Here is a 25,543-nt window from a genome sequence, read left to right on the forward strand (position 1 = left end):
ATGAGAGGAAGGGGTGATCTCTCTGTGTTCCGCCCACGTATGGAATCTGCTCTCTCTCCTAGGGACCTTCCAGGAGGTCAAGGGAAACGCCCCTCTCAGAGATCCTTCTCTTGCAAGAACTTAAGAGACACACCGAGAGAGCTACCTGATGTTTTAGATGCTCTAGTTTGTGCCAGGAAAAAAAGGACCCCATCTGGTTTCAAAGGGCTTCTATTTCTCATGAACTCCAGCTTCTCATATACTGACCAAAGGAGAGGGCAGTGGCCCTATTTAACTCAACTTTTCCTGACCCAAATCAGAAGATGGCAAACATTTCTTGACGTTATTACCTGAATGAGGGTAAGTCAGTTACTATCTTCATGTTCCTGTTCCTCTTTTACAATTACTTTAGAAGTAATGACAGGGCCATCTTCCAGAATTATTGTACAGACTGAGATGACAGCTATCATTTATTTGTGCTTGTCACCGAGTAAGAGCCAGTAACTGTGAGCCAGTAGCACCAAAGGCATCATTACCATCCTCGAGTCTGGAGAGATGGGACATTTCCTTTGTGAAGAATATCGTGGAAAACTATACTGAAGACTTTAAAGTCTGAAATCGACTCTCCAAAAAGTGCTTTCACCACAAACTGCACCATGTCAATGGGTACTCAATATAATTACCCCAAATTACTCCATCCTAAGTGAGAACTAATCTTTGCAAAGTATGCTGGGGGAAAAAAATTCTCCTGAGGTATAAACTTTATTTACTGACCACACAGTAAAATTCCCCTAAGAATCTCATTTTAAGATTCTGCTGAGGCCAGATGTGACTAAAAATTTAGCACTTGGATTCAACCACAAAAGAATAAAAAGCAGAATATGGCAGTCTTTAAAATCAGTTTTGTTTCAGTACTTAATAAACGTATCACAAATCTTTGTCATTTAAATACGGAAGCCAATGGGTTGTGGTGAGCTTCTCGCCCATTCCGGGGATAACACATACCACATATCAACGCACACAAGGGCTCACACATATACAGTTCCATTAGGAAATGCTTAAAAAAAAATGCTTTAAAGAAAAGCAGAGTTCTATTTAAAAACAGCTGCCAACCCCCACACCAAATCCTTATCCTGGGAATGTGCTTCCTTCAAACCAATTCTGATGAAAAAGAAAAGGAACCTTAAGAGAAAAGTAATTTTGAAATCCAGGCAACATAGGGAGAAGATATTGTTCCTTTCCATTTAAATACATTGCTATGAGACTGTCTAATAAAGGTCTTATTTTCACTTGCTCGCAAGTTCCCCGTGTTGTTACTGGTCTTTTTTGTGTTTTTTTTTTTTTTTTTTTTTTTTAAAGACTCTGTCAACTCCCACCCTAAGTCCTATAGCAGCACACTTGAAGGAAAGGAGACACAGCACACAGCCAACTTGAAATCCCATTTGCAATGACCCAACCACATCAGGGCCTCCAAGTGCCCTGCCAACAGCAGCAGGTGGGGAGCATGGCAGAGCTAGGCATGCGCCCCCCGATCCCCTGGCCCACTGACCTTGTGATGACCCGTGACTTCGTCCCTGCTTCTCCCCAGCTCCTCAGCAAGTTTCACGTTTTCTTCTTGCAATGCCGAAAGCTGCTGGGACTTCTGAGCTGCTGCCTGCTTGAGGGTTTCTCTGCAAAGGACAGTGTGCACGGTTACCATAGAAACAAGACAGGCAAGGAAACTGTGGGAGACGACCGGCTTCACAGCAACTGAGGAAAATATATCTGGGTCACGTGCCTGATAGGATCTCTAACAACAGGGAGGCAGTGGTATCTACGTGCAGGAGAGGCTAAATGGCTTTAACCCCTCAGGAGGAGGACTGCTGCCCACAAATTATTACATTTTTTTTAAAACCTAATAAACACTATATCCACCCTTTCTCCACCCACACTCACTCACCCACTTCTATCTAAATACTTCCTGTACAAAAAATAATGTTACTATTAAAATAAATGACAAACGAAATGGTCAGTCCTCTTGTCTTGAAGACTATTTCCATCAGAAAATTATGCTAAAACCCACTATGTTGATAAAATGATTTACTTTGCTGCCAAGGTACTCTGGTCTGACTGCACAGATCTGTAATCTATTTTTTTTTTTTTCTGGCAGAAATAAAAATCTAATGCTCCCACATTTGCTGGTATCTGTCGGAGTCAAGTGCTGGCGTGAATCTGAGTATATTTTTAGGACACCCTCTCCAGGTGAAATGCCCAAAGGAAATGCGGTTTTCCAATTACATAACAGGTGTTTCATTTTGATTCAATTCCTTCCACAATGTTAACTTGTAATTAAAAGAAGGAAATCAGCATATAAAATGTGAACAGCGTAAGTACAGCTATTAAACATCTTCCCTATGTTAAAATTATCCAAAATATACATCTCAAATTATTATCCTTTACACATGGATATTGAAAATATTTTGTTTGATCACTGGATTTTAGTTTTCTATCACAGAAGGTTTTGATGCCACTATAAATTTTAAGTCTGTGCTGGCTAAACTCCACTCAGGGAGCTGTCATACATGGCGAATCCTGAATCAAGTCCTCTGGGTATGAATCCATCTGCTGATGCAGGAACACATCTATTTTTAACTTCAATTGTCTAATGGGTGGCAACGCCTGGCATCTTCAGTTTTTTTGAGTTTTAATTCTCCATCCACCTATAATATACATATCAGGGTAAGGTTTAGGGGAATAAATCTACACAAAAATTCTCCTAGCCCATTAAATTAGGTGTTTTACAGAGATGTCTATTTAGCAAGTGAGGAAAAACAGAGAAGAGATTTTAGCCTCAAGTCATTCAAAAGCTAGGAAGGTTGGTTTTAATTATCCACGTACACATACACGTACACACAAACACACACACACACACACACACACACCAGCTAAAGTTCACCTTCTGGCCAAAGTCCATCAGTTCTTGACAAATCTGAAGATTTTACTGAGGATGAAATCATCCTAAGTCAAACCTTTTATTCCTAGGTTAGGTGTCACTGCCTTCCTCAGGAGCTATGTGGACTCATCATCTGGATGACCTGTCAGTGGTAAATTTGTGATCCTGCTCTCTGTCTCTTTAAGATTTTCATCTTTAATGGCTTATTATCATCATCATCATCATCATTATTATTAAGTAGGTTCCACTCCCAGCATGGAGCCCAACTCAGGACCCTGAGATCTAGACCTGAGCTAAGATCAAAAGCTAAGATCAAAAGTCGGATGCCTAACCAACTGAGCCACCCAGGTGCCCTTAATGTTTTTTTTTTTTTTTAAATCCTTGGTTTCTATTAAGAGCCCAAAGTAAAGAAAATTAAAATAAGGAGTCAAAGAAATTTCAAAATGTTCTAAAATACTGATCTATGAAAGCATTATCTGCTCAACATAAAATTTGTAAAATGCTTTCATGAACATTTTCTCAATCAATCCTCAAAGCCCAGTGAGGTTAATATTATTTGTATTTGAAAGATGAAAAAACTGAAGCTCAGGGAAGCAAGAGATTTTCTCCAAATCATAAAGCCAGTAAACTGTAGAAGCAAGAGAAGTGGAGTTAAAACTGGCGATGGACCTCAGCTATGATTCAAATATAGAAACACCTTTCCATTTTTCTTTAGAGTGTAGCGGGTACATGCATTTCATACAAGAAGAAGGCTCTCATAGCCCAATTTCCGGAAATACTCCATGGAATAATTCAGAAAATACCTACAAGTATTTCTAGCAATTTTTAAAGCTGCTTTTCTTTCTACATGACAGAAGACTATCCCAGTGTTAAAACTGAGAGGCAAATACATATTTTTCACAATGACTTGCAAACATTCTACTTACAAGTCTATTACAAATCAATTAATTGCCACGCTAAATCTATTCTAGATTTATTACTGTGCCAGGTGAGTAATTAAAGACAACAATTAAACTGCTTACAGCATTTTCCCTAAGATTCAAAATTATACGTCAGAGAGAAAACATCTTCTCTCTCCACCTGAAAATAGGAGCTGGCTAACCACAACCAAGAGTTTTCCTAAAACCAGTCTAATAAATAGCACAGAAGGAACACTTAGCTACAAGTGCAGGGTTGCCAGTGCCAAGGGCAATATTACATAGGAGGTAGTTCCAATTAGAACCCCAGTGTCTACACTAGGGCCCATTTTCCTCCAGGAATCCAAGTCCTGTCAGGTGAGGGGAGACACCAGGAAAGTTCTAAAGGACCTAAAGCGCCCCAGATACATGCTGAACCACAGAGAAATAATCAGCTGCTCATTCTCTAGCTGTGAGTACTGAGGGACTAAGGAGCAGTAAAACGACTGCCTTTTCTTCTTCTTTTTTTTTTTTTGAGAAGCACCATTCCCATTACATAGTACATTTATTTTAGATGGTCCTTGAAATGTGGCCAAGCCTACAGCAGGGAACAATGAGTCACTGGGGGCAGGGCTCTTCCAACCTACTCCGTCTACCATTTTCTGAAGCCTGTGACTGGAGTCTCCCACTGCCCCTCCCTCCTGCTAAGGAACCCCGGCCATGGTGAACCAGGTCACCGACAGAAGACGTGATTCCTCAGGCCTGGTGGGCCAGAGAAAAGGTGGAGAGACAGAAGCAGTGCAGGCTGCCTGCCCAGTGGTCCTGGTTCCTCCTCACCCAGACTATTCCCCCTCAGGGTCAGAGATCCGGGGACAGTGGCTTCAGGGAGGACAGGCAAGGTTAGAGGGGCCACAGCAGGGGCCACAGTTCTTTGCTCATGATCCTTTGTGCCCACAGCCAGGAGGCTAGGCTTTTATTATTCAATGGTATCATTCAAAGAAGGGCAGAAAATTTATCTCCTAATAGAAGTAAAACCACCCCACAGTAACTGCGGATGGGTGACATGACACAGTGATTTAGTGAGGACGTTTAACGCTCAAATACTACACCGATGCAATGGCCCTTATGAGAGACTCCTAAATAGTACTGCAGGAAAGAGGGGTTTTATCGAAGTCCCAAGAGCTCTCTCGGCTAGGTCCATGCTGGCCCTGCCCCTCCATTACCTAGTACAGCCCAGAGAGCTCAGAGGTGGGATTATGGCAGTGGGAGGTTGGTTAGGGCATCTTCTGCTGCTCAGATCCTCCCTCACCAGCTGCCTGTGTGACACAAATGAACTAAAGTCAGCAGTGCTTCGAACACTCCAGGTCAGCCTAACTACTTGTGTGTCACGGGGCAAAGTCCCACACCAGACCCGCGGCCACCCTCTCAGAGCTGATGCTGGCTTTGGTTCCCATCACAGTCTGGGTGATGTGGCTTCGGAAGGCCAAGAATCACAAGCTCTTCCTGACGGCCATAAGCACAAGTGTAAACTCAGAAATCTGTGTATGGGAAGGGAACTGGTAGGAACTAGGAACTGTCTACACATCATCTGAGGAAGTATCATTAAAACTAAGACTGAGGCCTGGAAGTGCCAAATCACTATACTGTGCGCCTGAAACTAATGTTACACTGTATGTTAACTGGAATTTCAATAAAAATGAAAAACAAAAAAACAGAGACTGAGGAAGGGATTGATCGTGTGCCCGGAGTCATTCAGAGGAGATTCTTTCTCAGGGGATTTTACGAACTCTCAGAAGAACCTGACATGTCCTAGGTTTAGTCTGTGCTTGATCAACAAATCGCCTTGAGGATGGAGACTTGGAACTGGTGCTTCTGTTTGACTGAATCTCATGCCTCTATTTGATCAGAACTGGAAGTAAATAAGCCCTGGAAGGGCAGGGGCCATATAAATCCATCTTTGTAGCCTTCCCAGCACGGAATACACACTCAAACGCTCACCACCTTAACTGGCTTTAAATTTTTAGGTTTACACAGTTGATATGGTATAGCTCTCAGAACAGAAAATCTACACCAAAACTATCATTTTAAATGCCCGATAAACACCAATGATTACGATGATTGGACTTGAATGGCAAGGATTTGAAGGTGGTATTGGCAAAGGAAACACAGCTGGCCTGTCTGCCTGAAATCGAGGTAGCAGACTGATGGATAAATGTTGATCAGAAAGATTCTCCCAGAATTCTCTCATCTGATTTCCATGCCAGAAGGTTTGATTACTCTTAAAATCAAGATTACTGATAATTTTGAAAGTGACATGCTTTTTTCTCCCTACAGAAAGGGTTTTGAGAGATTTATTAAGGGTCTGACGCTTCAGACCCTTTAAAGCACACTGCTTTAAAAAAAAAACCTGATTCCTCTTGTACTTTCCTCATAAAGTCATATTCGAATCCCAAATGCCCTAACATATCAGCCAGCACACATTCACTCTGATCCTTTAACCCGGCTACCATTCTGACTTAGCTACCTTCCAGCTAAGTGGTTACAGGGGTTACTTCTCAGGTACGCTACCGCATTTGGGGGCAACTCCTTTTTAAGTACTTGTGAGGCTATTTTTTAAATAATTAGTATTGTGAAAGTGAAAACAAAACTAAGTCCCCCAGTTTCTCTCAAAGGAGATGAACTTACATTTCTTTCCTGAACTCTTCCATTTTTTGGTTCTCTACCGTCAGAAGTTCTTTTGATTTGTTCAGCTCTTCCACATTTTTCAAGTTGTTTTCTTTAAGTGTATCCAACTTAAAGACCAAGAAAAAAAAACTTGATGAAATTATTTCATTTTCCAGTGACATGACTGGATAGACAAATTATTCATGCAAATGTGCACTAAAAAGATAGGTGACATTAGTCACTTGCACCAAAAAAAAGTCACTGGGTGAGATGACAAATGACCACGTCTATTATAAACTGCAAGCCTCCCCCTTACGTTTAGTCAGACATTCCCTGTACACCTGGCAAAAATGTCAAACTGCTACATGAATTACAACAAAAGTTTGCTTTCATTTTGTGTACAATTCTCAATATTTACCATTGAACTTGCTATTCAAGTATGACTCCTCTTAAAAAAAAATAATAAATTGCAAAGGCATGACATGAGCAAGGATTATTCTTTGTAATAAAAAAAAAAAAAAAAAACCCTTTCCTTCCCCACAGATTAGTAATTTCAGATGTATTCGTCAACCTTAGTACCAAATGTACGGAGTCCTGACTACAAAAATTTTCTGAATCAAGTATCTGTAGGTGGGAGAATATCTGATTATCCATCTAACTTTGACCTGAAAAGGAAAAAGCCAGGTAAGTGAGGCCAAAAAGCACGCACATTTGTTCAGCCCCATCACCTGCCCATAGGGGATGCAGCCAGCTTAGGGCCTGGCCCTGGTGGGAACGCCAGACACGATCCTGGAGTGAGTGGGGACGTGACCAACTACAGGCTCTGGCAGGTGACTGGAGTTCTAGGTGCAGAGCCCCGACCAGGAATGGGGAACTCACTTGGGGCTGTCCACTGCCCAGGGTATGCTCCTGGCACCACGGCGGCTTCCTGGGACTTGGGTAGTCCTTTCCTACAGCCAGAGACACCTTTGCCACGTCATATGCCACCTGTCAGGAATCCTAGACAGTGCCTCAATGGCTTTACCACCACAGTATTCCTTTTAATGTCCTCTACCATTATTAGAGGAATCTGGAATTCCAGATTCACAGAACAAGAAAAACCAAGTATCAAAACGGGTCGAAAAAAATAATTCATCCGGTCTTGTATTCTGGTTGTATAACAAGGACACCAAGGGCTATGTCATGAAGGCACACGATTCTCCCCGATCTACCCTCAAAAATTAGATCTATTCCCTAAAATCTTCTCATTTATTATAGCTTCTGTGAGTAATCATCTGATTTTTTAAAATGCTTTTTCTTCTTCTCTTAGGACTATCAGTTCTGAAAATGTACCCCCTTCTATGTCCCATTTTATTCGCCCTATAATTATCTCAAAATGTGCATGTCTTTACAGATTTCCATCTTTGACCTTCCACAGTGAGAAGGCCTAGCCTCTACAAATCAGCTACTCAGTGTGGCTAGCCCTTCCTTTGCTTTAATTCCTTAATGTCTCACCTGACTATCCCTTTCAAAAGCATCTGAACTTCTATAGAACTTCACATAACTACTTTGGCGAATCCGTCTGCTTAGGATTCAGAGGTAACTGCTTCCCAAACAAAGAAAGGGTTGGTATGAGCTGGGAGTGGGGAGGAGGGGGACCAGAAATGGGTCCAGGAAGAATGAGAAATACGCTACTTTGCACAGAATCGGAGCAATCTCGATGCCACAAGTGCGTCTGAGACCCAGAAGTAGCTGTTTGGAGAGGACACAAAAGGGAACCAGGACTGAGTGAGGCCAAGAAAAGGCCTACGTCAAACTCAGGGCTGAGGAGTGGAATTTAGTGGCTCGAGGTGAGAGAGAATTGAGGGGGGGAAATGTGTGTGATTTCGGATCAGAGATACAAAAATGAAGAGTGTTACGAGTACCTCTCTCATCGGTCCCATCACTGAAGTTACCAGAGAAAGCCACGCTACTGGGGTTTTCCCCTCATTTTTTTTTAAAGGTTGATCCTATTAAATGAGTAATGAAGTCATCTACTTTATTTAATGTTATCGTGGTTCTGGTGTACATTCAACTCCACTAACAGATCAAACCTGTACAAGGCCACACTTCAAAAAATAAACAATCCTGAGTTAGTGATCAAACATTCCATGAAGTCGGTAAGCTGTCCTTTGTACAAAAAGCCATTTAAATCTGATTACTTCATTCTGTAGTTTTTCCTTCGTTTGCTTGGTAGCCTCCAAGGAGGCCAGAGCTTCACTCTTCTCTTTGGTCATCTGTTCCGTTATCTGCATGGCGTCTTCTGCCGTTTGAGCAGCCTGAACACAAGAAAGCCCTGTGAGAAATGAGGACAGCCCTCGGCAAGTCCATCGGGGACACTCAGGCTGTGCTGCTCAGGCAGCCCTCACTATCTGTGCGGTTAAGGTGAAGGACCAGCCACCAGTCCAACGCTGAGACAAACAGACCGAGCCACGAAAGGGGAACCAAGTTACAGACCCTTTTCATGGCGTTCTTCAAACAAGCCAACTGCAATTTGCAATTTGTATATTTCCAGACCCTTCCAACCCTAGCTCCAGAGTTACACTGACAGTCACGTTCATCACTCTGACCTATGTTTGAGAGAAACATTCAGTGATAACGAACAGTAACATCCTTATGTAACTGAATTTTCCCTTCGTCATATTTATTGCTGTATGTTTGAAATACTATTCTTGCTATTTCAGATTTGGGGCTTTTGAAATCACCTGTAATTTAGGTTGGGAATTTCTCAACTAAAAAAAAAATTATTTGGGCAATTATTAACATAAGGCTCAAGTGTTTAATGAGAAGCATTAAGTGGAAAAGTCTATGAGAGAAGTTGTGGGTAATGAACATAAACATGACTGTGAATAAAAAAGATCATATGCATACAGACACAAATCCTTAGCTGATAAGATATAAAAATAATCATAAAAAATAAAATTTTTTGTTTATTTCTTGTTTTTCATAAAAAAGAAATTAAAATCTTTTTAGGCACTTGCTTACAATTTCATGTGGTCTGCTAAAGCTGATGGGAATTCTGCGGTATGCCTTCCCTACTACCAGCCATGGGAAAGTTTCCTGGAGTGTTCTAACTCCACTTGGAAAGACACAAGCAGTTAAAAGCCAAATAGAAGATACTATGTTTCACCATGTGCCCATTTTACTATTGTTCTTAATCCTTTAAGAACCACAATTTACTTTTTCAGGAAAATTTTTCCTTAAATTAAAAAATGTATCCTTTTTATTCACAGTTTACAATTCTTTCCAATGGAGACAGACAACTGCAATTAGAGATTTAGTAAAGAACTGGCCCTTTAGGGTGGGGGGATGGGTTAGCCTGGTGATGGGTATTAAAGAGGGCACATTCTGCGTGGAGCACTGGGTGTTATGCACGAACAATGAATCATGGAACACTACATCAAAAACTAATGATGTAATGTATGGTGATTAACATAACAATAAAAATTAAAAAAAAAAACTGACCCTTCAGGTGGTAAAACAACAGCTTGAGACATATGAGCAGCTGCTTAAGTGGGGTGCATTTCCTCACGTGGCCAGGAAGACAAGCCTCCCAGGGCCGCTAGGAAGTTAGTGCCCGGGGTTAGTAGTCCAGGCCTGGTCCCTGACCCTCCCATTTTACCGTAAATGACTGAAGAGTCTCGAGCTCTCTAATTTTAAGAGTGAGCTTGCTCTTGTCTTTCCTCAAAATACGGTTTTCATTTTGTGATTCTAGGAGGTTGGTTGAGATATGGCTGTTGGTTTTGGCCAACTGGCTAATCTCTTTCTGAAGGATGAAGTAGCTTTCCGCCAGCCTTTCCTTCTCCTTCAGGAGCTCCTCCTTGGCCAGCATCACATCTCTCTTCTCGGCCAGGAGGTTCTTGTTGTCCTGTGCCACCTTGGCACCATCGGCCAACGTCATCTCATGCTTCAGTCGGAGGTCGTCCAGGATCCTGGTGAGGTAGCTGTGCAGTTCCTGCAGCTCCAACTTGGATTTGGACAAGGTGGTGAAATCGCTCTTCAGAGTCTCTATATTGGCAGCGAGCCGAGCCGTTTCTGCACTCAAGAGCTCCTTCTCCTTAATTATCTCCACCACTTTCTGTTCTGATTTGGTCTTCTCTTGGACGAGCACAAAATTTTCAGACTGCAGCTGCTTAGTACACACTTGTAACTCTTCCAGCTCCTGCTCTAGGAGCACCATCCTCCCGTGAAGTTTATTGTTTTCATACAGGGACGACTCGTTTTCCTGTGCTCTGGCTTCCTTTTCCAGGATGAAGGACTGCTGCATGGTGTGGATCTCCTCGTTTAGTCTCTGACACTCTTCTTGCAGGCTCAGCCTGTCCCTCAGCAAGATGCTCTTTTCAGAACAGCACGTCTGAAGTTCGGCATTCAGACTCTCCTTTGCTTGCAGGGTGCTCGTATGCTCTTTTTCTAGACTCTTCCTGGCATTCTGGGCCTCTTTCAGCATCAGAGAAAGCTCATGCTTGGTGGCTGCCAGCTCTTGGGTTTCCCTTTTCCTCTCCTGAAGCTCCTTCTTCAGAGTGTCGAGATTACCAAGGAGTTTCATCTTCTCGTGCACTATGATTCTTCTGTTGGCAGACTCTTGATCGTATTTCCTTTTGAGGTCTCCTACGGTTTTCATGGAATTCTCTCTCTCTGCAAGCAAATCTCCATTTTGCATTTCCAGGACAGACTTTTCCTTCAAGAGACTGTCATGCTGCTTTTTGAGCTTAGTAATTTTCTGACATACCACCTCCTTCTCAGAAGTTAGGTAGGTGATCTTCTCGTTCAGGCTCATCTCAATATGGGTGGCCTCTTCCGAGCATTTCTTCAGTTTTTCAGCGATGAGCCTGTTTTCACATAGAAGTTCTTCTTTTTCAGCCAAGAGTCTTCTCTCAGATGAGGCCAAGGTTTCTTTTTCATGAAGAAGCTGGATGCACTCGGAGTCTGTGATCTCCCGACTAGCCTTGATTTCTTCCAGGAGCTTGGTGAGGCTGGTGTTTGTAGCCTGAAGTTGCCTCATCTCCAGCTCAGCCTTCCTCAGAGCCCGCTGGGCATCATCTAGCTGTGTGCGGAGCCCACTGGCTTCTGTGCTGAGCAGCTGCTTGATCTGGAGGGCAGCCTCCAGGCTGGCGCTCAGCTTTTCCTGATCTTGAAGAAGCATGTCCTTCTCAAACTGCAGATCTTTGCTGCTCTGGAGAAGATTTTCTCTTTCCACTTTTAAGGCTATGCACATGTTATCAAGACCTGACTGCTTCTCCAAAGCTGACTTTTTCTCAGTGGTGAGATCTTCAATCTCCTGCACCAAGGTTTTCTGATCTTTGACTAGCTCCTCGTAAGAGCTCTGGAGCTTCTGAATAATTTCATCTTTATCTTTAGCTAAGGCAATGTTTTCAGCAACAAGCTTCTTGATATGATCCTCCAGGTGATCTTTTTCTTCCTGATCCTTCTTAGACTCAGCAATCAAAGTATCTTTGCTGACCTGGAGCTCTTCCACGAGTGTCTGCAAGCTTGCTCTGGAAGCCTGCAAAGCGTCATTTTCCACACTGATCTTCAAAAGTTCTTCCTGCGCAGTATTGATTTCTCGTAGCAACTGCTCTCTCTCAACAGCCAGAGATTCCTTATGGAGCTGTTCCTGCTGATAAAGCTTTTCAGCATCTCGCTTCTCTTCTAAGACCGTCTCCTTTTCTAAATGAAGAGTTTCATTTACCGACCACAGTTTCTGCTGATCTTCCTGGAGTAAAGTTATTTTGGCCTCCACCTCTACCAGCTTTGATAAAAGTGAACCTTTTTCTAGCTTTAAAGCATTTCCCTCCTGTGCAAGAAGCTGCTTCTCTGACTTCAGACCCCTCAGCTCTTCTGACATTAGTTCAATTTCTTTTTTGGCTGATGTTAACAAATAAGTTAGCGACTACAGAAACAAGGGGTGGAAAAGAATGGAAACAAAATGAAATCAAGCAGACAAATGCGAGCCCAAATAACTTAATGTAACCTAAATCGTAAAAGGTTGAAATTTTTTTTTTTTTTTTTTTTTTACAATAAATGTCATAGAAACTATCTGGGATAACGAGGAGGGGGGAAACCAGATTGAAAGAGCCCAAAAAAGGATAATTAATACAAAGCAGGTTTAGCTTTGCAAAGTGCTGGTCTACATACTGGTTTATTTTTTCTTTGCAACACTTATGAAATCATCCCTAAGTGGTATCTAACGAGGCAAAAACAGTAGTTTGACTTTGACATCAGGGCATGAGATTCTTTCCTGCCCTTCCAACTTCCCAATTATTTCTACTGTAGGAAGAATTCAGAGAAGAATTTTAAAAAATACAATCCAGAGAACTACAAAAAGTGAGCATATTTTAACCAAAAAAGGGGGGGGGAAGGGTGAGGGAATATAAACTGTTGCTTTTCAAACTAAAAGACCTTGACTTTCTAAAGGACAGTCACTGACCTGATCGATTTAATCCCAATTATTACATATAACTTATTAAAAGTACAGACCAATTTGCTAGACTTTGGTGACTAAAATACATGGGTTTCTTTTTTTTTAAATCCTAGTTTATAAAGTGACTTGACCACATTATCTATACCAGCACTGTCCAGGACCTTCTGCAGTGGTGTGAGTGCTCTTTATCTGCACAAATATGGTAGCTGCCGATCATGTGTGTGGCTGGTGAGCCCGTGAAATGCAGCAAGTGCGAGTGAGGAGTTCGATTTGTAATTTACCAAAATATAACAAATTGAAACTCAAATTTAATGTGGCCAGCAGCTGGTGCCTTGGACAACACAGCTACAGATCCCTGGCTCTTCAACCAGGAAACACAGCAACTTTGTGGGCTCCATGAACCTCCTGGCATCTCATATAAAAACTTGTTGAGCATACAGATTTTCCCTAGGAGGGAAAGATCTTAAGGTTTCATCAGATTCGTAAAATGGTCTGTGAGCCACTATTGTTGACAAACATTAAAATCCACAGAAATCAGACAGAGACAACTTTGGAAGGGGAACAATCCTAATGACGCTTGTAAAAAATTAAAAATTAAAAAAAAATTTACAACACCAGTAAGCAAAATTAATGAGCCTTCACACAAACTACTGGAAAGCTATGGTTTGCTCAGACTGCCACATTTTAAGGGAAACATTAAAAAAGTGGAGTCTGTCCTGGTAAAGGGAAGCACAAAGACAAAAGATCTGGAAATTATACCCAGTGTTAAATGGCTCATGAAACTGGAGATGTTCTACAGGGAGAGGGTGAGGGTGACCCGGAAAGGAGAGAAGGTGTGTGTATACAGACATGGCAGGTGTTCTGTCATGGTCCAACTTAATTAACAAGTTTGAGGTGGGATTTGTTTCAAGTCTCATGTATGCTCTTATGTTTCCTTTATACTAATCTCCTAGACAAACATTAAAAATAATTAAAGACAAGTATTTACTTTTCTTTGAGCAAGTTCAATGATGGCAGGAAAAAGTTAAACACCGGTAGGACTGTTGAACTTCATTAAGTTACCAGAGTTAAAAAAATACACTGGGTTGCAGAGATGATCCTGATGCCATAAAATCAAATTCAATGTATTAAATTCTACTCTATTTAATAACAGGATTGTGCCTTCCGGGGACATACAGAAGCCCTCTCTAGAGCCCTCACTTCTAATGTGCCCTACAAGAGCCCTGCCTCTCCAGGGCTCACTAGCTTCACTCGGCCTCGGCCTGTTGCTTTGCTGCAGGACGTCTTTCCTAACCCCACTGCACGGTGGCAGCAAGACGGCCAAGATTAGAGGCCACAACAGAGTCTCCTGCAAGCGGGCGGAGAGAGTTCAGGCTACACGTGACTCTCTGGGACAGCTGGGAAGCCAGCAGCTTGGGGGTGGAGCGAGGCTACACGGCGCACTCAGGGAAGACCCGGACGGTAGCCACCCCTGAGCAGGGGCAGCAGCTAGCAGAAAGCACCGGAAGCCAGGAAAATGTAATTCGCCATCCTGCCATGTGCTCGGAGGTTAGTATCTATCTGTAAAGGTCGGTGCAACCCATCCCATCTGCTGCCGCTTTACATGCCCCACTGCGGCCGTGATGCCACGCAGCAACATGACCCTCTCCCAGAACATACTCTGGCTTTGTCGGCTTGCTTTTTCAGTTCCGCCATCTCCTGCATCAAGTCGCTGTTCTCCTCCTGCGCGGCCTTCAGCCTCTGCTCCGTGTCCGACAGCATCTTCTGCAAGCTCTGCAGGACAGCTTCATGCTTCGCCTTTGTCTCACAACTGGCTTCCTCGAACCTGGCCTTCAGATCCTGGCACTGGTTGTGGCTCATTTCCATCTTTTTTTCCTGCAGAAACCCCGAGGGAAGCAGTAAGTCACCCAGCCATATCTGCACCGCCCTCGCCTTCCTTGCCAGCACTTCGTTCCATACACTCTCTCCTTACCAGGTCCAACAACTTCCTCAGCAGCTCTTTCTTTTCCTCCTCATGCTTTTTAGCTGCTTCCTGCTGGCTCTGTTCTGCCTGGAGAGTGACCTCCCCAATACTCTTCTGCAGAAAGCTTGCGTTTTCATTAGCCTTTGTAAGTTTTAGCTGTAATTCTTCTACATTTCTAGAACAAGGTTCAAACAAAATGCCAGAGTTTTCAAAAAGAATGCTTTAAATTCCAGTTATACTTAGACAGATACTATTCATAATTGTATTAATGATTATAAGTTACGAGTAATTAACATCTGAAATAAACAACAACAACAAAAAAGGCCTGACTTACCTTGAAAACTAAGTTTAACAATTGAGACAGTTATAAATACATTATTTAGAGTGACAACTACTGTAATTGTGAAGGTTTATTATTTTATGTCAATAGATCAGTAAGGAAAAATGAATGAAAAGTAAACAGATGAGGAAATGAATTAGTTTCAAAAAATTTTAGCAGACGAAATTATCAAAAACTCATTCTAGTGCCCCTTGAGAACACAAGATATAAAATGACAAGTGATAACCTGAAGATCTAGCTTCGTGATACCAATGTGGTTCAACAGGACGTACAGAAGACGTGGGACACAACAGAACGGGCTATCAGAGGACTCCGAGAGTGGAGGAGGGAAACCTGGATGGTCCCTCTGGGTCGGGCACCTGTCCGACACCCACAGAGCTGGAGATCCCCAGGGCACCTGGGTAGCTCCCCCCGTCACAGCAAGTATGACCACAGGTGGCCAACCCAAGCCCAGTCGCCACCCCCCGCCCACCACCACGCTGAACCATGGGGGTGCATGGCCAGATGTAAACCTAACTGCCAACTAGTCACACTTCCAGAATCATGGGTCTCACAGACCTAAAATGTCCTCTGAAAGTTTCTGCCTTATGAAATAAAACATTTGACTTTTATCTGGCAGCTATTAAAAGAAAAGAATGATCAAAGCAACAACAGCCTCAGAATAAAGACAGGAAGGAAGGTGGAGACGGAAGCTGGAGCGCGGAGGGCCTACAAGGTAGTGCTGACAAGCAGCCGAGGGCTCTGGGACCAGCCCGCCCAGGCCCAAAACTGCAGGCAAGGCACTTCACCTTGTAAAGCCTCAATTTCTTTCTCTTCAAGATGGGAACAAGAATACACTCACCTCACAGGATTATTATGAAAATCAGAAAACATACTCTACTAGAGCTGTCTGCAGAGTGCAGGGCACATACCTAGTTAGCCTGTAATATGGGTTACCCTTCATTACACTGAAACAGGCTGCCCGTGAAAGATGTTCCTGCACGTGGTAAACTACTGCCTTGTCTTTACAAGCCATCAAAAACTCTACAATACTGTATTACTTAGAAGGTTCCGTAGCTGATTTAAGGGTACACTCATGTGGTAAGAAAAAGGAAGAGCGACAGGAAACTTTAAAACAGAACAATCCTGAATTTTGTCCCCCCTCCCTCCAAGACCCCACTTCAGAGACGAACCTAAGTCAGGCGCCCTTATAACCATTCACACACACCTTTCTTTCAGACGTAACTCGTCATTCATTTTTGTCAGCTGAGAAGAGTTATCTCCAGACATCTTCATTATTTCTGCAATGTCGTTCTCCAACTTTTCTTTCGCCTTTATCAACTGCTCTTCTCTTTCATCTCTCTCTCTAAATTTTGCCTCCATATCTGAATATATAGAGAAAAAAAATAGCACCGTAGTGTTAGTCAACAAGTTTATTGACTGCATCCTATACTCCAAGGTTTGCTCTGGGAATATTTGCATAAAGCAATCCCTGCCCTCATGAAAATCATATTCTAGCCAAGACAACGGACAATAAACAAGATTAAAAAAAAAAACGCAAACAGTATAAAAATAGTGTTGATTGCTAGAGGGAAAAAATACAAGCAGAGAAAGGAACCAAGGAGTTGGGGAGGCTAAAATCTAGACAGGGCCTCTCTGAATGGTGACATTTAAGACCTGAAGGAACTTAGGGAAAGCAAGTGCAAAGGCCCTGAGGCACAAAAATGCTTGACTTGCAGGTATTACCAACAAAGCCAATATGGTTGGAGTAGAATGAACAAGGGGAAGGGTAGTACGAGAGGCCAACAGAGAAGTAACAGGGCTTGACATTGGTAAGACTGCAGTTTTTACTCTGAGTGAGATGGGAGCCACTGGGTGATCTCGAGCAGAAAAGTGACATGACCTGACTTAGCAGAAGGATGGCTCTGGATGCTGTGCTGCACATGGACTAAAGGAGATGAGAGCAAAAGCAGGCAGAGCAGGGGGCCAGCTGTTACAGCAGCTCAAGTGAAAGATGATGGTTGGCTTGAATCAAGGACAGTGGGAGGAGTGGTGATGTGTGGGGGATTCTGACTTGTTTGAAAACAGGGCAGAGAGGATTTGTGGAGGTTACAGACCTCAAGCAAGTATTTTATCGCATTATACCATACTAACGAGTGAAGAAGTGACCCCTGAATAGATGTTACTGTAACGTATTACAGTTATCTCAAATCCTAGGAAACCTACCGTATTCAGTGCTTAGTAAGCAGAGACATCTTACCTGTTAAATTTTCTCTCAACTTCTCCAATTCAGCAGACAGTGCGTTAAACTGTTCCTCCTTCTGGTGTAATTTATTTACAGTTTCTATTGGGGATAAAGGTAAAAGTTTAATATATTTCATACTTAATAAGCCATCTAGAGGTTGGCAGTCTTACAACCAAATCAAATCACATGCTTGGGATTTGAGAGGATAGAAATACTAAAAAGTCCCATTACAACTTCAAACCACTGTGTACTGACCTAGAGAAGCAAGCATGCATCTCTTTTTGCCTCCCCACATCTGTGGATTAAACAGGCACCAGGCATCCCTTTCCAGGCCTCTCTTTCCTATTTCCAGCTAAAACTCAAAAAAGCTATCAATGACTAAAGATTAAGTAAGATAATATTTTTCTCAAGGATACTTAAATTTTTACATGGAACAAGCTTTTAGTCACAGATGGGAGTCTGAGGCTTCAGGAAGCCAATGCACTCTGGCATTACTGTGTGCTGCAGAAGCTTCCAGAAGCATGACATCAGACTATAGGAGAATCTATTCCCTGTACTCCAGAGGCCAGCTCCAGCTTGAGCACCTGACACTCTCTAAAGCCATACTTAGTAAGACGTACCTTGCATGCTTCTCTGAATAGAGACCGCCTCCTCCGAAGCATTAGCAAACTTTTCTTTCTAAAATTAAGAATGGGATATTCAGAATAGAAAGATATCAAATTATAGAAATAAAAAGTTTCAATCAGTTATAACTTCAATACTATCTACTTTTTGTGACTGATTTTGTCTCATTAAAACTTATACTTAAAACATGTAGACACCAAGTACTACCATATGTATACTGTGCATGTACTTGACACAGGGGAACAGGGTTTACATCTATGTCCTTTCCCAGGCATGCATGTACATCTGTACATGTGCGTGAACGTGCATACATATGTGCTTGTGTATACATGTGCTACGTATGTATGGTTTTTTTTTTCATGTCGCCACCCTCAAGTAGCGGAACTCCTCTTCAGAAGTCGGCCTGTGACAATGGTCAGAATTCTGCAATGTTTTCTATCTGAAAGTAATCAGAGCCTAATATCTTGAAACTGTATCAACTACTTCTTAAACCAAAAAGGCCCACCCCTCACCTACTCTTTTCTAAACATGACAGTAAATTTAAAAAAATAACAAAATAAAATAAAATGCTCTCCTGGTCTTCCTGAGATGAATTTTGAGCTGGACACACCAAGAAAAATTTTCAATGACTATTTCTAACTATTTAGGATCATGAAAAAAAATGGGCATACAAGCAACACAAGTCCACCAAAGCCCAAAGGTTGTCCCCGTGTTATTCTCAAAGCCAGACTTAGATGGCAAATTTTCTCTTCAGAATACACAGAGGGTATGCTAATTTACAAGAAAAGTAAAGCATCCTCAAAGTTTGAGGGGTGGGGGAGGCAAGGCCAGAGAAATAGTATGGAACTCAAAACACATTTTTTTTTAAAGGACATCATATTAGAAAATCATGATTCCCGTGCCAACTTGCTCTCAAAATGTAGCTAAAATACTGTATATCAAAACTGCCCAACAGAACCATCCATCATGATGGAAACAGTCTATCCTGTGCTGTTCAGTATGGTAGCCACTAGCCCACATGCGGCTTTTAAGCACTTACAGTGTGGCTAGTACAACTGAAGAACTGAATTTTATATTTTATTTAATTTTAATTCATTTAAATTTATATAGTCGTATGTGGACAGTACCTACAATAATGAACAGTGCAGCTATACATTTGACATTTGAAAAAAGTAGAAATTCATAATACTGGCATTTAAAAAAAAAAGCAAACATTCATTCACCTCTGGTACTAGCGCAGAAGTTTAATAAGCGGGAAAGAAGAGTGTATATGAAGGATCTAAGACAAGTGTCCCCTCCTAACTCATGTTTCTCTTTCCCAGTTTCTCCATAAGCCTACGATTCTCCTTTCCCGTGCCGTGTGCTTATGGTTGTCAGCCTTGACTAAGTTCTGTTTCTGATGCAGGAAGAAGGGAGAACAGTTGAGAAAAGGTAAGGAAAAAATGTCTTACGACTTGCGATTAAGGCAAGAGGCTGTATGTGAAAAGAAATGTATTTTGCTGAGATGGAATAAACCAAGCTGGAAGAAACGATCCCAGACTTCGCTGGGTTAGACGGCGCTGTGCCGTACTAATGGGGTGCCGATCGGGGTGCTGATGGCCCCACACAGCTCTCCCCAGCTTGCTGTCACAAGGAGGCAGAAGGCACAGCCTCACCCTCATTACAAATGAAGCCCCAATGTGCTGGGTGTGTAACTGGGAAGGTCCCTGTGTTTAGCAAAACTAACCAATCATATTCCAAAGCAGTGCATTTACCAGGCAAAGGATAGTTTTAGAAAAGGAAAAGGTAATACCTACCTTTATTGCTGGTTTGGGTTTGATCCCATTCCCTTCAAGGTATTTATCAGCCAATGACTGATACACTCAACTTAAATCAATACTTTGAAAGAGAAAGGGAAAGAGGTGCAATGCTTCTTTCTTTATGGAGATTTTTGTTTTTAAACCAGGAACCATTCAAATGGCCAGAAACCCTGAGAGTCCAATTCCCAAGAGGTACTTACCAAAATCTGAAGTTCTTTTTCCAAAGCCTCTTTCACTTGACTGACTTCACTCAAGTTTTCCTGAAGGCTATTGAGTGTTAGCTCTTTCCCCTGCAGCTCCCTGGTAATGCTACTAGCCTACCGTACAGAGTTACACGGTGCAGAAGCAAACCAACACAAGGAAACAAAAAAGAATGAATGAGAAACAAAAAATAAAACAAACAAAAAAACATATGAGAAACAAAAACCACCAAATAAAACTGAAAGGAATAAAGGCATGGGTAAAAAAGACAAAACAAAACTGTCTTTTTTGTTTGTTTTTTGTTAATTCTAAGAAGCCAATGGCTGTCCACAATCAGTTCTAGATAGTACAATCTAATAACTATTTAAAATAGTCAAAAAGAGTATTTTTCTATACCAAAATCTGGAATATCAGCATGATCTAAAGCAGAAAGTGCAGATGCTTACTTTCTAAATGGGTAAGTTAAGCAACTTCATTTTCTGGACTTTAAAGGCCATCAAGCAGGAAGAATGGAGCCATGTGGCCTGTGTTATTTCCTCTATATTTGTATGTGCTTAAAGTAGTTCAACATTTAAAAAAAATAAATTTTAAAATGCACTGAACAGTAATCAGAAATTGGTTTTCATTAAATCTTGATGTAAAAAAAAAAAAGTTGACGAACTTTTTTTAGCTACATATTCTCTACTAATTAATTTTTGTGATTTGGCTGTTATTTCGGATCCAAGTGAGGAGACAGAGAAAAACTTCCTGTAATTAGCTTGTCATCTTCAACTGAGGTTACTTAGCGATTTTTCAGTCTGTCCTCACACTTCCCCCATCTAACCTTACAATACTTTGCCAAAGCAGCTTCTCCCAGAAAAACCTCAGAACATTCCGCATCAGCACCAGCACCCCCATTAGTGGCAGGAGGACTGGGACCATTCATTCCTCAAACAGTCCTTAAAGATGAAGACGACATTTGACAAGGCTAATTAGAAAGGGATGTAGCTGGCAAATGTTTCATGCAATTTCCTATGCCTTGACCAAAAGCATACTTGCCCGTCTTTCCTCAAAAAGGGCAGGGAATAGAACCCGTCCTCACTGCAGCATAGGAAAAGCCCTCCAATGGGACAGAAGCGGCGATGCAAAGGGCTCCAGGCTCTTAACCTTATTCCGCTGTATTATTTATCACCGCGTGTTAATTTACAACAGTCACGTGGTACTCAGCGTCCACAGTGTTTGTATACAAGCGTACGGATGGGACAATGGTGTAAATGGAAAAGGAGGAGGAGGTAATCATTAAGCTTCTTTCTTGTCTGTTCCTTCGTTTACCTTAATACTATCATCTTAGCTGAGTTCTCGATTTTAAAAGAGATTACAGGGGCAGGTGGGTAGCTCAGTCGGTTGAGCATCCGAGTCTGGATTTCGGCCCAGGTCATGATCTCGGGGTTGTGGGATGGAGCTCAGCGGGGAGGCTGCTTGAGATTCTCTCCCTCTCCCTCTGCCCTCTCTCCTGTGCATGCGCACTCATACTCTCTCTCTCTCAAATAAATAAATCTTTAAAAAGAAATTACAGACTAGAACCAAGCTTAAACAGATCACAGAGCATGTCCCGAGAGACAAAGTCATAGAGTACCCAGATACTGGGAAACCAAAATAAGTTAACCTAGTCGGGCTATTATTTTCTCTAATCTCCTCAAATGAAACCATGCTCAAGATACTCAGAGGACACTGTACGCAACCAGGAAATCTACGAGCACCAGGCAATCTGCTGTAAGTAAATCGGGAATTCGGAAGATGAATGAGCTCCACTCAGAAGTGACACACAACGCAAAGTGAGACTGACAAAATAAAAGGATGAAGACGCCAATACAAACCTTGCCACTCTCAGTATTCTTTTCAATCTCTAAATTTTTAATCTGTTTCTCAGCTGCCTCAAGCTGCTGTCTAAGTTTCTCGATTTCCGATTTACCTTCGGAACTGGCTTTCTGAAGTGCATCGAGATCCAAGAGCTTTTCTTCAGTAGCCTTGAGCTGCGATGTAAAATTATCAATAACCTTGGTTTGCTCACTGCATTTGGCTTGTAGTATCTCTAGCTCCTTTACCTTTATTTCAGCTTCCTGCAGTTTGTTTAAGGTGTCCTCCATTTCTACTAGATGCTGGTCTTCCACTTTGTCCAGTTTCGCCTTGACAGCTTCCAGGCTGCTCTCCTTTTCTGTAATGACCGCCATCAGCTTACCTCTGAGGGCTTCTATCTCTTTAGCGTGAGCAGACCTTTCAGAGTCTTGTTTGTTCTGCAGAGTTTCTATTTCGTGCTGGTAATCTAGTCTCATCTTCTCTATCTGTGTTTTTAACTCTGCAAACTCTGCCGTCTCTGTCCCGACCCCCTTACTGAAGGACACTTTCAGCTCCTCCATTGCCTGCTGGTGGGATGCGATGGCCGTCTCCAGCTTGGACTTCCACAGGGCTATCACATCGGAGTTCTCCTTGTTGGCATGATCAAGCTTGCTTTTCAATGACTCGTTCTCTTTGGAAAGCTTCTCTGTGGCAGCCTGAAGAGCCTTTATCTCCTTCTGATGTGTTTCTTCACGGGCTCCAAACTGCTCCTTCAGAGAAGCGATTTCTCTCTGGTGGTCAGTATGGGCGGCTTCTAATTTTTCTTGCAAAGAGCTTATCTCTTGCAAAAAGGAGAGTGACATGTCAACATCCCCAGCAGGTTTATGGGACTCTAGCCTCCTCCGCAGTTCAGCTACCTCCTGTGCTCTCAATGCTAGGTCTTTTTCTAGTTCCATTATACGGGACTTTTCCGACACTGTAGCCACCTAGTAACCGCAGTCCAAAGAAAAACAAATCAGGTAAATAAACAATCACTGACGATTTTCTTTAACCTTGAAGATCTTTAATAACTCCCCCACCTCAGGCAGCCGTCGAGCTACTGCGAACGCCTGCAGGCTCACCCACCTCTAACTGCCATCATGGAGGAAGCCCAATTCTGAGAACTCCAAAGTCATCATCTTTGGCAAACTTCCACCATCCTGAGATGCTCCAGGAATCGAAAACTGAGATGGAATTTAACTTATTCCAGAATTATTTCTTTCTCCTCTAAAGAAACTTAGAGAAGTGCCCATCAACTGATAGTAAGTTAACAGAAAGAACAGCTTTCAAAGTTCTCAGGTATGTCCAGCTGAGGGGAGGCTTGAGGGAAGACAGAAGCCTCCTCATTTTACTTGGTTTTTCCCTCCTCTGCTTTACCCGGCATGTGTAAATGCTCACTTATTTAATGCAGGTGATTTTAAAGAACTGTGCTACCTGGTATTATAGTACACATGGCTACAGAGCACCAGAAATGTGACAGATGCTGTAAGGGTAACATAGACAGATTTTGAAGACTTAGGGGGAAAAAAAAAATAAAATATCTTGTTAATTTTTATACTGATTACATGATGAAATGGTATTACTCTGGATAAACTGGCTTAAATCAAATATATTATTAATTTTACCTGTTTTTTTTTTAATCTACTAAAAAAGTATGTTAATGTGGGTGGCAGAGAATTTTCAATTATATATATGTGGTTGGTATTATACTTCTGTGGCCTATCACTGGTATAAAAGGTGTGAAATTACCTATCAAACGTTTCAATGAATCAGCTGTAGAATAAAAGCTTTAGCTGGATAATGAAAAAATAATTTACTAACCTTTTGTTAGAAAGACAAAATAAGAACAATTACTTACCTGCAGTTATATATATGAATCTTTAGAGAGTCCCGCCTTTTAGATTTTATAATTCTATTGGCATTTTAACGTACATTATCTTGTTCCCCTAACCCAGTGGTTCTCAGACTTTATTATGCAGATCAATCTCCTGGGATGAAGTCTAAAAGGCAGGTTCCCACTTACTCCCACTGGATGTTTTGATTCTATTTGAGCTCTGTGAGAGCACCCAGGAATCTGCTTTTTTTAAACACTCCAGGACTAGGAAAAACACTTTCTTAACCGGTGTCCTTTTATTCTTAAGAAATGATTTCCCTCTGATACCTGTTAGCCAGTCAGTGTAGGACACAAAATATGTGGGGATCGGTCGCTTCAGGCATAAAAGTGAATTATTGGACTAACCTGGGAAAGAAAAGGGAATGTGAATGATTTAAAAACAAATTTCAAGGATCAAAACTCCTCCAGGTTGAAGGCTCCTCTCCCTCACTGCCTTTACTGGGACAGAAAGTGATGGATGTGTTTCCTTCGCTTCCTCTGTCCACCTACAGGCTGTGATATGGACAAACACTACCATGTCCACAAAAGGCTAGGAAAAGAAAGCAATCGGGTCTCTGAAACTGCAGGAGGAAGTCATTAAACTATTTCAGAGCCGACTGTAATTGGTGTGCTTCAGCGTTAGAGATGCTCCAAGTTAAAGATGTTTATGTACTTTTTTCTGGGGCAGGGGGTGGGGTGTCCAAGAGTTTGTTGCCACAAAGTAAGGTATAAAACATTAATGAACCCCAATGCTACAAGGTCTGGAACATAAATAAATCCAATAGGACAAGAGTTCTTTATTAGTCAATGTCAAGTAAAAAACAGGTGGAAAAAAGAACAGCATGATTACACTGTAGCATTTCCATAGCTCTTCCGTTTTTTTGTTTTACTTCCCAAAGTCTGCCCTCGAGCAAAGCTATGTGTCTGCCTCTCCCACCAGGGTGAGGCCATAAAAGTCAGGTATCATTTCTTATTCTTGCGACTTTCTCCACGCGGCAGCAAACACCCTGCTCATAAACTGGACGTACTGGCTCAGGGGAATTCTAAAGCACTTCCTAAAAGGTAGGCAATAGGAAACTCAAGTGGCTCATTGGCTGGTTTCACACTTGGCCCAAGCAAGAGTGAGGATCAAACAAAAGGCATGACTTCTTATAGAAAGAAAACAGCTTGAATCTGGAGTAGTTGGATAAACCAGCTGTAAATGATGCCTCCTTAACCATGGGGCGGGGTGGGGGGGGGGGGAACCCTCCAAATTTTTTTCTGAAAAAAATAAAAAAAAGGGGTTCAGAGGTTTAAAAAAAAAAAAAAAAAAAAGGAGATATATTTCCTTGCTTCAATAGCCATTTCCACTAAAGGAGCCCAATCTTATCATCAGTCCCTTATATTTCCCAGATCAAGTCTTTGGCTCACAGGTAACAAAGAAACATCACCAAACTACCAGGATTTTTTCCACCAAATACACAGGAGATACCTTTACTTTTGAGGCCAACTGAGAACATTTTCTCTCCTCTTAAAAAATAAAAGCTTATGATTTAGAGAAGAAAAATTACTCAATTTTCTAGATTTTTAGATCAGTCAATGATTTCTCAATAAAAGAAATTTCTACAAATACTAATAATTCAAAAGAAAAAATCAGGATACCAAATTTGATCAGAGACAGTAATTTTTAAAATTTTATAGTTAAGGATCTGGGCAATTTAGCCACTGACAGTCAAATTTGTGATTTAAAAGGTGTATATATACACACATGTCCTC

At 41.8% G+C, this 25,543-nt stretch overlaps 1 protein-coding gene across 10 annotated transcripts in view; it reads right to left on the bottom strand.

Annotated features, from left to right (window-relative positions):
- Nucleotides 1-25,543, bottom strand: part of CLIP1 (CAP-Gly domain containing linker protein 1) — a 118,486-nt gene that overhangs the window by 25,261 nt on the left and 67,682 nt on the right. For 4 of the 10 annotated variants that reach the window (XM_025889825.2, XM_073881225.1, XM_073881226.1 and 1 more), the window contains 8 exons: nucleotides 21,918-22,862; nucleotides 20,061-20,177; nucleotides 18,058-18,115; nucleotides 17,453-17,536; nucleotides 16,421-16,577; nucleotides 14,883-15,048; nucleotides 14,570-14,785; nucleotides 10,058-12,379 (listed from right to left, as the gene is read on the bottom strand). In XM_025889825.2, coding sequence (XP_025745610.1) covers nucleotides 10,073-12,379; nucleotides 14,570-14,785; nucleotides 14,883-15,048; nucleotides 16,421-16,577; nucleotides 17,453-17,536; nucleotides 18,058-18,115; nucleotides 20,061-20,177; nucleotides 21,918-22,862 — 4,050 coding nt within the window. In that variant the 3' untranslated portion in view covers nucleotides 10,058-10,072. Of the gene's footprint in view, nucleotides 1-1,528; nucleotides 1,650-6,492; nucleotides 6,600-8,651; nucleotides 8,769-10,057; nucleotides 12,380-14,569; nucleotides 14,786-14,882; nucleotides 15,049-16,420; nucleotides 16,578-17,452; nucleotides 17,537-18,057; nucleotides 18,116-20,060; nucleotides 20,178-21,917; nucleotides 22,863-25,543 lie in introns of those variants that run through there. The other 6 variants (XM_073881231.1, XM_025889832.2, XM_073881230.1 and 3 more) reach the window with 4 other exon arrangements.

The sequence above is a fragment of the Callorhinus ursinus genome, unplaced genomic scaffold (assembly GCF_003265705.2).
Source record: "Callorhinus ursinus isolate GAN/ISIS: 27379988/994484 unplaced genomic scaffold, GSC_fseal_2.0 scaffold41, whole genome shotgun sequence".
NCBI lineage: Eukaryota > Metazoa > Chordata > Mammalia > Carnivora > Otariidae > Callorhinus > Callorhinus ursinus.